This window comes from Cottoperca gobio, chromosome 13 (assembly GCF_900634415.1).
Source record: "Cottoperca gobio chromosome 13, fCotGob3.1, whole genome shotgun sequence".
Taxonomy (NCBI): Eukaryota; Metazoa; Chordata; class Actinopteri; order Perciformes; family Bovichtidae; genus Cottoperca; species Cottoperca gobio.
The window spans coordinates 16,284,165-16,297,831 of NC_041367.1; the positions used below are offsets into that span (position 1 = coordinate 16,284,165).

Sequence of the window (13,667 nt, forward strand, 5' to 3'; positions counted from 1 at the left end):
ACAAGAAAGAGGGTGATTACACACAATAGAAGCAAGCAAACAGACATGGATTTGTTCTACAGGCAACACAAATTGAAGACGGGTCTGCATGAGTTCAAAGTGATTCTCATTGTGCATTGGAGGAGTGGAGTCGCACAACTCAGAGACGAGAATAAAACTGAGGGAGGTCAAAACAGAAACAATTGGACTTCTTGATAAGTTTTGAGATCAGTCCTAGTCTGAGCTGTCACACTTTCAGAGGCACGAACTATATCGCCTGACAAGAGCGTCCATATAGAACGATTCTGAAAAACCCAGACTAGGTTCATTGACAATGTCTTTTTTTCCATCTAATGCCAACGTTCTGCAATATCTGTGCACAATAACTAGGTATGGTAAAGGTTCGGAAAAGTCAATAGACATGGTCATAGTAGAAAGGTAAATGTAAATTGAACATTTGTGCCGGGTAGCAAACACCCATCTCCAGCATGAGTCTTACTTGCTGCACACTATACTTTCCGCCTCGCTACATATAAGCAAACTGCTTATGCCCTGAACATTGGTATTGGAATCACAGAAGCATTCAGTATGAACGTGATTCCTAGGTATACCGGGTTAAAGGCTCAATCTGTAGTGCAGTTGGCTAAAGGCTGATCTCGGTAGTCTACACTCGTGCTGTGGTGAATGCTGACTCCAAAAAACTCTGCAGCCATTACATTTGCATGAATAAAGCAAAATGAAAATCAACTGTTTAATTTCAACACAGCTTTGTGTTGAAAAAAAACGGGGTGACATGAGAATCCACTTTGTCACCACCAGAAGAAGTTTAATATTCCCTCTGCTTTTATCTGTCATTTGATTTGCCAACTGTTGAGGAAAACTCTGAGTCCCTTTGGTCTGCTGAATGTTTGACTGTCCTCACCAGCCTCGCTACGCCATTGTTTGCTATGCGGATAGCGTTCATGTACGAACAGAAGAGCTGGGAGCTGCTGTCTATTGTTTTAGAAGCGCTGAATCCAGCTTTCATGGCCCTCTGCTTGAGGATGTTAGTGCATTGGTCTGCATGGCAGCCCCACCATAAATCAGCATTGTGAAGCTAACATGATTTTCATTTTTTTATTGGGGACCAGTGCAGCTGCAGTTCGGTCTCTTCACTATTGAACCTCTTTGGAGACCTTTTTTAAGTTGTCTCATTTTGCTTTGAACACTCACACATGGACATGGTAATTATTAATGCCCTTTTAAAGTTGACACTGACTGCAAGCATTGAAGTTACTAGAACACCTGCATAGCCACCTTTTTGTTAATGTGAATTGTAAGGTGTCAAATGTGTAGTTACTTCAAAGTGCTTTCATGTGGTGCCGCCATTCATTTCCACTTCTGCTCTACTCATTAAATCCTGGATGATGTGCAAAGTTCAGTCTGACACCAACTGTCAAACAAGCAAATCATTGCTTAATGACTCTGAATCCATCAAGATTTTTTTTACATTTGAGTTAAGTAGTTCCTTAAAAGGAAATGGCTCCTGGCAGAACCGTTCACCTTGAGCAAAGAGGAATTGTAGTCCTGTAAAGTACCCACTGTACATATTTTCTTTGCACACCCATACCAACCTGATTCCCTGCCATTGTTATGGGCACAGTGTTTCCTGGCTAATTGCATCGGACGTCTGCTTTTATTACAAAGACAATGTAAATTGAGAAGCTTGTTGAAAAGCATTCAGCTGAACCATTCAGAGCTTTCAGCATGTAGAGTGATTTGCAGAGTTTCTAAAATCAAAGCAAACTGGTTCCCCCTCGATGCGGCTCAATTGAAAACATGGTTGGAAACAACAGACTTGATTATGCAGGCTGAGGAGGCAATGAGATGGATGTGCTCCGATCAGCACTCCTGGCATGATGTAGGGAGTTACTCTCCCACTCCCCCTCCGTGTGTCTCTGACTCTCCCTCTCTAGGGTGAGCCGTGAAACGACGAGCAGAATGTATCGTGGACATATTCCTTTAGGAAGCTTTGTTTCATGCCGAAACTGGGATGCCAGATTACAATGTAACTCTTATTGCTTTACGGGTCTTGTGATTTGCTGTATCAGATTTTATGTTTGTAAACTGCACATGGCAATTAGGAATCATGGACATTGGATAATGTGTTTTAGCCTGCATTTGTTTTATCTAACGTTTTGTTGCTGATATAACAAAAAACAATGAGTCAGTAAAATGCTAATTATTTGTATTATTATTTCCAACATTTAGTTGCTCCTTTTTTTCAGCATGCACAGGCTTTTCTTTTACAAGTGTAAGACACTTGTTTAAAGGGGCAGTTGATAAAACCCAAGTTAATAACTGTTAAAAATATGAAATGGGTGTTTAAAAGAACAGAAGCTTTAGTCAATATATTGAGCTTGACCTTGTAATATTGCAGTTGACAATCTCCGCTCAAGGTCTACTTGGGGGTTTTAGGGCTTTCAACCATATCACATGGTCAACATGAGATGGTTTCATAAGTCGGGGAACTGTAGAAGTTCACACTTTCAATTATTCTGAGCCATTTTATGATTTCTCATCCATGCGGGCTTAAAAGTTCATTTGTTTAAAAAGCAGTAGTATTTGTAATATATTAAACAAGCAAAAAGCAAGACAAATTGTTGTTGGAATTGAATGAATAAGATGCCCACTTTCTGCAGAAGCATTGTTTCTTCTCAGTTTGTTCATTATTTCCAGGGTCTTGATATGAACGATCACCAGCAGCTCTTTTGTGTTTCCTCCCGTTTTGTCTCATCACTTTCTCTATTGGAGGCATATTCAGAGCTGTCCCCATCACAAAACCACTCTGTTCACTGTTTATAATTTATAGTGTTCTTGCTAAAACAAAATGGGCTACATTTTTAAAAAGAAAGTATGAAAGTCAGATCCCCTTTTTATTTTTATTTTTTTCTTCTGTCTTTTTTTTGTCTTTCTTTGAAAATCAGTAAAGACCTAAGGTTCAATCACTACCTTCATGTGGGTATTTTTCTTCTCTTCTTCTCTTTGAAAGAAACATGCACAAATGAATCCTTTGGCTTGGCTGGCAAATTTGGACTTTGTGAAAAATGGCTTGCATCCATTGTTTTTTTGGAGCTTTCATGATAAAATAATTAGGTTCATTACAACTGGTGGCTTAACTCCAGGCTTTACACACTGAAGTGTTTTGAAGTTAAATCAGCTCCTTTTGAATAATTTAAGAAGAGGGTTCCCTTTCTTTTGAGCCAATTTGCAGTAATTTGGTCAAAATCAGAGATTGTATCTTTTTTTTAATGAAATATATATATACTTTTTTTTAAATATTGGACTTTATTTTGTGTGTGTACATTGGATATTACACTATAACAGGAATTTCAGCTGGATTGTTCCTAGAAAACGTTACCACTTTTAGGTTTGAATCAACACTCTCAGTTGCCCTCTAATGGCTGCTGCTGTGAGTCAGGAGGAAGAAATTTAACTCTTGTCAGTTCTATCACCTAATTAAAGTCCGATTTAAAGCGGACTGATGTTTGAGTGCAGGCCGCCTGATTTGATATATTTTGATTTGACTGCTGTTTTTGATTTATTGATTTGAAATCCTGGGAATCCTTCTGAGAAGATTTTCTCATCTCAGAATCGATGGCAATTTAATTGGATAGAAGCTCTCTGGGCTCTAATTATAAACTCAAATTTCTGAAAGGTGCTCTCAAAGATCCAACATAGACTCGGCACAAAGGGCTTATGCTCTGAGATATCTTTTTCATTTTTTTCCCTCCAAATATAATAACCTAAAGCATGTTTTTCTGTTCAGCCCTGCCTGTGTTGTAGATGGCCTGAAGAAAAAAGGAGACAGTTTATGGTTCAGTTTAAAAGGATTCATTGCTGTTTTGTATCAATGTCTAAAAGAACAATCTTTCTTGTCTTTCTATTCTTGCAGTTCATATCAACTTTTCTGCTGGCAGCACAGGAAAAGGCTCACAGGTAAGAAACAAACACATTCTTTATTTCCTGTGTGCAGATTAGTCTGAACCCATGTGCTTTTGCTAGTTTTCTGATAATTAGTGTTAATCCTTCATCTGCTGGTCTCCTCACCTCTATTAAAGCCTTAATTACCTGACCAGCTGAAATTAATGACCATGTTGTTTTAAAAATGGATAGATTTTTGTCTTCCAGATCAGAAGCTCAATTTGCGCCGCAATACAAATCTATTCGCTCGTTCCTCAAGTGCAAGATGATTTTCTTGCTGTTGCATTATCTACGTCTGCAGTTGCTGCTTGATAAATAATTAACATGTTCAGTTGCTCTACTTCTCATTGGTGTGAGATGATGTTGACAGTAAGTCTCCTGGCAGAGTTGCTAAGCATCACTGAAATGGGGAAAATACTATCTTGCTTTTTACTGATGTCAAGCGCTTTTCTTTCCCTGCAGAGGAAGTTTCACCCTTTTTGTTGTCACTTTTTCATATAGTTGTAAATGATGTTAGGCAGTAATTGTCATTAACCAAACCTCCAGTGTTATTTAGGTGAAAAAAACCCATCGTGAAACAATTGATTCTGTAAGATTGCATTTATTCAAAGCACACAAAGATATCGGCCTCTAATCTGAACAAAAGAAGTTTGCTTATGTCTGTTGTGCCACGTTCTCAGAGTGCCTTTTACGCAGTCAAAGCACAGTCTCGCACAATCGCACTTATTTTTCCTATAAAAGAACTATTAGGGACAGCTGCCTGTCAGAGTGATAAAGCAAATATTTCCATCATCCATTCAGGAGAAGAAACCCATTAAAGGAATAAAAAGAGCAGAGTTTTTGCATCAATGGAAATCGGGAACGAAAGTCATTTTTAATGTGCTGTAAAAATCACATTATAAAAGCTGAGAATCGTTTTTATGGAGTTCATTTTTTGTCTAAACTCTTACAAAACATCTATACTTGGATATAAATGTAGCGCATTAGCAGAAAAAAAAAGTTTGATGTCCTCTCCTCCCTTCTTGACCCTGATATGTGGCTGCTAATGCTTTATGGAGCTCATGAGGGGTGTTGCCAAGTTACCACGGAACCACGCGTTACGTTTTTTATTTTTGTAAGTAGGTGGGCGGTAGTTCAGTCCATAGGGGCTTGGCTGGGAAACCCGAAGTTGACGATTCAAGTCCCTGAACGGACCAAATACGGAGTGAGGACAAGTATCTGCAGAGGTTCTAGTTTGTCTCTGCCAGAGGGAAGAGGGGGGGGAAATGGAGAGCAGCTTAGCGGAGCAGCAGGCAGACAAAGCTGGGGAGAGATTGTGGAGAGGCAGGCAGTTGGCAGACGGGCAAAAAGCATCCTGGAGCACAGCAAACAAACAAGCATTAACTTGGGTTACAAGAAAATGCGGAAAAACTTCTTCTAAAAAGATGCGTGGCTAGAGGCCGGAGCGTAGCTATCACTGAGCAAGCGATCTGGCACCGTGTGGGAGAAGAGCCGGGGTTGGAAAGGTCACGAGCTGTTGGCAGGCAGGTGTGTAGGTTGAGACGTGACCAAGGAAATCGGAAAGTGAACAAGCGGGCACATACGGGCCCAATCCCATTGTCCACACTCACGGACCCACGGACTTAAAGGCCCGTTCCAAAGTCTGTGAGGGTTTAGGGCTGCACGAGAGAGAGAGAGAGCTGTCACATCGTCAAGCGCTTGAGGGCTCTGTCTCGCAGACAATTTAAGCATTTATTGCACACTTTCCCTTAGTCCGCAGTTCTGCAGACTTTGCCTGAGGGAATAAGCGTTTGTGACCAAGCAACAATCTCCGGTGCTGAACACCGAAGCCAACACGGAAGTGCCAAAACAAAGCATTTCATCGACTGGCCATTTGAGGCTGCCTCCAGAAGTGAGTCAATCTCCATGTTAAATTGCCCAACTGCAGAAATTAATAAGTTTACAGCATGGTACAAAAAACGGTTTTAGTCTCTAAATTTCCCCCTTTGTGACTGTACGCTTTGAGTGACAGGTGGGTGCCCTCACAGGTCGCTAACCACTAGCTGTCTGCTCTGCTGCGTCACCTGGGCCTAATGGAACATGGATGTAACATAGAAACAACAAATACAATCAGAAGGATGCAACACCACGGTGCTGGATCTTCTCCTTCACTCTCCCCTGATTCTTAATGCAGTCACTATTACAGCTGTATCCCAGAAGGAGAGTAGGGTCAACATGTGTGTATCAAACATCTGTTGTAGTCAGTATTGTGTGAGTGTAGTGTGTTTTTCTCACAAATCCCACCGGCACAGTGGAAACCAGGTAGTTGTCCTCTTTTTACATCTCCTGAGCCGAAGACCAACATTAACAAATTAGAGAGGAATACAAATTTGTGGGTCATGGAACCGCTCCAGTTTAGTTATGGAAAGTTACTGTCTAAAACACATCCTGATAAATTAGCAGACTATAAAGTGAACACACTTCATTTATTATTTCAAAGTTAAACCAGTTGCTGAATGAAGCAATTAATTATTGCTCTTCCCACAGAGGATTATTGACTTTCTAACACAGTTGCTATGTACTGTGTATCCTTTTGTCAGTAACTCCTTTCTTCCAATGAATCAGGAATTATAAGTTTTATATATAACACAACACGCATATAAACAGACTTCAGATCAAAAATAAATTGTATTTATATTTGTTGTGTTTTGGACAAATCAAATCCAAAATCAGTTTGATTCCTGCTTCTCAAGAGATGATTTATTTCAACTAAATGGAGTTGTTTAGAAACGTATAAAGCACAAGACCGTCAGTTTCTGATGTGAAAATCGACTTGCAGGAATTTGACTGGTACGTCACAGAGCTTCATTGTGATTATTGCAGCCTAAAACGACTGACTACGGGGAGAGTGGGTTCACTTGCAATCTTTTTTGTGTTATAATTTAATAAATGGCAGTACTATAATGTTTAGCGGTTGCAAATCAAAGAGGGAACCCATTAAAGAAGCCATTAATAATCACAAAGTAAAGGATCTACCTGGCTTCCGAGAAGATAAGATTGCAGTTTGCATTCCATTCATTATTAATAAAACCACCAATGTAGTCCTTGTTTAAAGTACTGTTCGACCAGTGCTTATTATACATGATTGATTAGCCCGTGTGTGTGTGTACAAAATAGTATTACACTTCCAAGTATTTTTTTTTAATAAAATTGATAAATACATTTTCAGTGTGATTCTGCAACCCGTGGTTTATTGTTTTCTCCCTTATGCTGGATTAAAATATGATCATCTTTTAAAGTTTCCAGATTTGAAAAGCTGCATGCTGTGCTTTGATCAGTATACTGTAGTTACATATAACATTGCTACAAAGGCATATGGTATGTAAAGCAGGAAACGTGGTTGCAGCAGTAATTTTCAGTGGTTGTCTTTGAACACATTCCGTGGCTTGCATACAGAGCACGTTTTAGCGCCCCCCCCCCCCCTCCTTTGAAGACGGCCTGAAGCCTCTGATGATTGGCATCAGTTTGAACTTAGAATGACTTGGAGAAGTTGGCGAAGACATGCACAGGTACCCTGATTATCTGCCGCTTCAGGGCTTCATATACAGTCTAAACAACAAGTGTACTTAAATGTGGCTAATGTAAGCAGAAGAGCCTTGATCTCATACACTCAGGGGACTCAGAGCAGTGAGAAGAATGCACGAGGACTAGACGGTGTGAGAAATTATTTACAAACTTCCTGTTGAGTGTCCTGCAAAGCCTATGAATAACTTCAACTTGGCAATGTTCTTGTCACTTTGCCACCATTCGGCACATAAGGGCACTTAGCTTTATTCTGAAAAGGGTGACTTTGCCTTCAGGCAATGGTCCTTCTAGATGTGGGGAAAAGCAACAACCAGTCATATGACATGCACAAGAACAAAACCAGTACAGCAGAAGTAATTGAAAGTGCTCATGTTTGTTAGGTCATTGAGTTATTTCATGTGTTTTTCAGGCTAAATGGTAGCTTCACACAAAACAAACGTTTTCTTAAGTTTTATCTTATCTCTTAAGGCTGCGCAGGAGGTCATGGGAACATCCCATTTATTCTAATTCCAAAATATGCCAAAATGACACTAAATAGTGTGAACTTGTAACCTAGATAAGAGACCTAAGTACTTCTTATTTGCCACCCTTTATATTTTAAGAGTATAGATCTTTATCTCCGTGCACTCAATCTTAAGTGGCATTCAGTTGTTGACATAATGACCAGTCTTGAAGGAAAAGAGCCGCCGCCTTCCTTAACGACACACTCAATTAAACTCATCATGTCTGATTACACAAGAACGTCCTCTCTCTGTTCTGTGCAGGATGTCATGCTTTCTGCCAAACAGCTCTTTGAAAATATTTCTGTTTAAACTGTCACCCGTGCTTCCTAAATGGCAGTTACATCATGCATAAGAGGATAATAGGTTTTTATTTTCTAGCATTTTCCTTACCATGGGCAGTTGGTGAAAGAAAAACAAAGTCAAGAGGAGATGTCTGAGGCTAACGTCTCAATCATTGCCTCAACTCCTGCAATGAGCTTACCTTAAGATTATATTTCTGTCATTACAAATCTGCATGAATGCTGCCAATATTATTATTATTATTATTATTATTATTAATATTATTACCGAGAGATCCTACTACAACTGGATAGAAAGGGATTATCAACAGTACACACCCAACTGCATCAACGTTTTGTTTATTATTCAAAGGTCAAGATGTCGTCTTGTGTCTGGAGCTCGCTGCTGTCTGGCTCAGTGTGACTGTGTTCTGCCTATGGCAGATCGCTGACGTCACTGCTTTTTATGAAAGATTTGATTGGCTGTATCGAAGTCTCCATCTACGTAGACGGATACCAGAAATATTCTGTCAAATTAGTGCAAAACTAGGGGGTGCCATCATGAAACAAAGTATGCATTTCTCTCTTGTTTGTTTTCTCAAAGGGGAACGCGGGACGTAATGCACAGAGCAGATATGTAGGCAAATAAAACAGCAATTTATTTTAAATTGGTATTCAAAAATAAATAATTAGTTTTTCTATTTGTAAGAGACTAGATGCCCTTAATTAAAAAAAATAAAAGTTTATGAAACAACTGCTGTTAACTTGATAAATATATATATATATATATATATATATATATATATATATATATATATATATATATATATATATATATATATATATATATATATATATATATATATATATATATATATATATATATATATATATATATATATATATATATATATATATATATATATATATATATATATATATATATATATATATATATATATATATATATATATATATATATATATATATATATATATAAATAATAAATAAATAATAAATAATAAATAAATAAATAAAATTGGCGTGATCAGATACAGGTTTAGATTCCACACACAGCACTTCATAGCAATCAGTGTTGTTTTGTAACTCTTTGAACCACATTTACTGCTCACAACACTTGGAGCAAGGTTTTCATGTGTAACCCCACTCTTTTTGTTATGGCTAAAATCTGAAGAAAAATATATCAGCAATCTCATGTAGAGTCCAGGGAGCGTTCTGTGACCCTAAATAACTTGCACAGCGGGGCCTGACAGCAGTAGTTGCCCAAGGCAACCAGATTTGGACCACTGTCAACAATTTCCTGCGGTCTGGTTGACTCTGTTGGCAACAGTTTTTCCTGTGCTTAGAAAAACAAAGCTGAATCCCTCCTGCGTACAGTCTTCAACTAAGTGAGCGTGCCCCTCTTGAGCTGCTTTACTGTGGGAGAAATTGGGAAATTCTGGATGAAAAATGTAATATCTCCCTATAAACTTTATAGGATATCACACAAGAGTGGTATTAGGGACACAGAACATTTAGAGTCACAGGGCTGAGGAGGCAGCTGAAACATATTGGAGTCTGAAGAAAGCAGTGCATCAGCTGATGGATAAAGATAAACAACCAAAACTGTACTCAATAATATGAGATCAGAAAATCTGGACCCTGTCAAACTTTTAGTATTGTTTACTGCATTCTGGAAAGCAAAGAGCCTTTTTTATTTTTATTTTATTTTGCTTTTTGTCTCTAGATCAGGGGTGTCACACTCATTTTAGTTCAGGGGCCACATTTAGCACAATTTGATCTCAAGTGGGCCGGACCAGTAAAATCATAGCATGATAAACTATAAATAACGACAACTCCAAATTCTTCCCTTCGTTTCAGTGCAAAAAAGTACAAGTACTTTCTGAAACTGTTCACATTTTATCTTTTTACAAAACATTATGAACAACCTGAAATTTCTTAAGAAAAAAAGATGCAATTTCAACAATAGTTTCAGTTTATCATTTACACACGTGCATTACAACGTACAGATCACAGTGTATCTACAAAGGCACAAAACATTTCATCACAGGTATCTGGAACAGTATTTTACTTTATGATCAAAACAACTAATTTTTACACTTTGCAAAGTCCTCCTGCGGGCCGGATTGGACCCTCTGGCGGGCTGGTTTTGGCCCCTGGGCCACATATTTGACACCCCTGATCAAAATCCTCTCTGATGCGACAGAATTGTGAAGCTATTGATTAAACCAGGCTTGCAGGAGTTTAAATATTCAGCCGACTGTAATTTATCCTGCGAATTACAATCACCCTGATGATGTGACATTTAAATGCAGTAACAGTCGCTCACTCTCTCTTTATATTTCAGATTATTAATGAAGCTAAGCCACTTCTTCTTAATGAAATCCATTTAAGTGTGCGTTGTCTGCTACACAAAGGTAGAGAAACAAAGAAAGAAGGTTTTACAAGGTCAATTATGGGTAATTTTACAACACAGGGTTGCACAATGAAATGCAAGATGTAGCACTTTCAGACTACAGGAAATACACATAAATACAAATCTTTAACCCATAAAATGATTTAGTCGGATCACAGGGCCTGAGGTTGTTCACTGCTTCCTACTCTACTGGGGACAGGATAATGCTTGTTGCTATAGAAACCATCCAATCATCCAACACAGCATCTTAAGCCAATTGATTACATATTGAAGTTGCCCTCAAGAGGATGCAAATAATTACTGTTTAGTTTTATGAGTAACAGCTGCAGTGACCTGGCATTAGCCGACATTTGACAGTGTTGCAGAGTTGGCAACTTTCTTCGGTAGTTTTGGAGACTTTTAAGACCCCTCTATTTTTTCTCAGGATGATTACTATTTACAAAATTGACTTTATTTCAGTATCTGGATCCTCTCTATTCATGACAGCCTTGATAGTGTAGTAAAATAGTTTTAAATTACAGTTAGTCACATGCATATTGATGAGATGATGGCAGCTTGTAAAATTATAATGGCTCATGATAAAGCTAGTTAGTCATGACTTCATTTTTTTTTTTTCTTTCACAAGCATACTTTAGTTACTTTCCATTGAAAGTAGTTGCCAACACTCAACATCTACCAGCTCCATATCTTCCTCTGCTCTACACTGTTGAGCTACATGCGTCAAGAGGTACAGGGACTTTCATGCCGTGCAGAACGAATCCACATCAAGTGAATCTGTCACAGACTTCCCTAAGGTTTGATTACTTCTTCTGTGTTTGACACAGAGGCAGAGAGTCCAATATCTATACGTTTACCATTCTTGATATCACTTTTATAATTTAGGAGATGTAATTGACTTTTCACTAAACCCTTCCCCTAAAGAGTGATTGTCCAATCATAGCTCAGCAGCTGTAACTCGGCGCAAGGCACGACGGGTCTGGTTTTCTCCACAGGCCAAAACAGTGTTCATGGAGTTCTTTATAAGAGCAATACTCGGCATAGCTTACTAGCTTCAGTGGTAGGGTTAGTAAGGAGCATTACTTTCAAGGCCAAAGAGAAGAAGCCCTGTCCACGATTACAACATGCACTGTGTAGTATTTCTCCACTGTGTTGAGGCAGCTCTGTCCAGACAGAAAGTGCTGCTATACTCTGTTGCAGTCATTCCCTATCATAGTATAGTTGTAACGTCACAACCTTACTTCTTTCACAGTATTTATATCTCACCTAGACCTGCGTTATAATAAAAACAACAACAACAACATAGAAATCTCACTTTTTACAATATGGGACCTTTTTTTAAAACTAGTCCACTGGAAACATTATGAAGGCAGGAGACGGCGTTCTCAACCAATTCATGTACCCAGTTAACTTTGTTAGCCAGCTAGCCACATCTGATCAAATCTGGCAGCGACTGTTATCATTCAGCCAGCAAATGCAACAGTTGCCGGCTATAAATAAGAAGCCTGCTTTTGCCTACCTGCATTTCAAATCAAGGACACATTGTTTTAAAATTGACTACGACTTCTAAAGGGTAAATCGGCCACCATAGTTCTTTGTAAACTACATATGTGATGTGTGAGAACAGAAGACAGGAAAAAGCTTGACAGGCTTGGCAACAGTAACTAACAGCCTCTATTACAGAGGTCCTTGGTTGCCAGGTTGAGTCCGACAGTGTTAACGTATTTATTTCTTATTTTCCAATGGAAGTCAACAAAATGCAGAAAAAGGATGAGAAGAATAGCCTGCTGATGTTCAAAGGCCGCAGACGTTTCAAGTCATTAAGTCTTCACACATTAAGAACTTTTGCTTGTGAATGAAAAATAACTTGAATAAAATGTTTATCCGTCACTTCTTTTGGCACCCTGACATGGAGGAGCTATACAAAAAGCCTTTTAGTTCTTACACCGCTCAATACATCTGAAAGCATCCTCAAAATGAATCTGACAATTTTCACTTTACCGTCAAATCATTTTATTCCTCAGTCAATATAAATATAGAAAGGGAACCGTGAATAATGGTGGTCAACTCCTCAGGTACGCAAGGTGCTCAAAGTCCCTCTAGACAGCCAGCTTCTGTAAACATCCCACATTTTACTCATGTCAAAATTCAGAAAATCCTGCAACCTTGAATCATTGTTGCCATCAGTAACCAGAAAGCTAATGGGAGCTGACGGGTCACTCACATCAGTGGAGCGTCTGTGCCCTCGGGATAGAGAGATGTAGCAGGGGGCAGGAGCTCTGCCACGTAAGTATGTGAAGAGCCTTCAAATAATAGGCAGGGATCAAAGGGTTGTCTTTGCTGGTGTCCTTGATTACATAATGATCACATTAAGTAGGTTGAGCATCGTTCTCGAGGAGTTTACTGTACACCTCATCCGGGAAAACCTTAACCGCATTGCTGTCGTTGTTCTGAGGTTAAACACGAGGCACAATCGCTCTGTCTGTCTGCATCAGCGCTGAGGTGCCACAGACCAAACGCGCTCAATGCTTGGTGAAACTAACCCCTTCAGATAGACAGTGTAGACTCAAAGCAATTCCTTTTTAACACCGATGGGTTTCTGATTCCCACTGCAAATGGCTGACAGCCTGCTGTCAGATGGGATTAGGGAGAGCGTTACCTGCGTGCAGAAACATAGAAGGCCATAAAGAGTCGAGTTCTGTGAGCTGAGAATTATTCATCTCTCGGTAATGGCGAAAATGATGTTAGACCTGATCGGAGTTCACTCTTCCGTAGAATATTGGCTTATTTATCAGAGAAAGATTTGTATCCCTGGTGTCACTCAACTGCAGGGATTTTTTAAAAGTTTGATCAAGGGCAGAATAAAAAAAAAAGTATTTTGTTAAAGGTCCAATGAGTAGCTTTTTGGTATTGGAGGTTTATAATTGTCTTCCTGAAAAATGTAGG

At 39.0% G+C, this 13,667-nt stretch overlaps 1 protein-coding gene across 3 annotated transcripts in view; it reads left to right on the forward strand.

The window, feature by feature from the left end:
* The window catches only part of b3glcta (beta 3-glucosyltransferase a), a 54,604-nt gene that overhangs the window by 3,881 nt on the left and 37,056 nt on the right, over positions 1 to 13,667 (forward strand). For all 3 annotated transcript variants that reach the window (XM_029446988.1, XM_029446989.1, XM_029446990.1), the window contains exon 2: positions 3,914 to 3,957. In XM_029446988.1, coding sequence (XP_029302848.1) covers positions 3,914 to 3,957 — 44 coding nt within the window. The remainder of the gene's footprint in view (positions 1 to 3,913; positions 3,958 to 13,667) is intronic.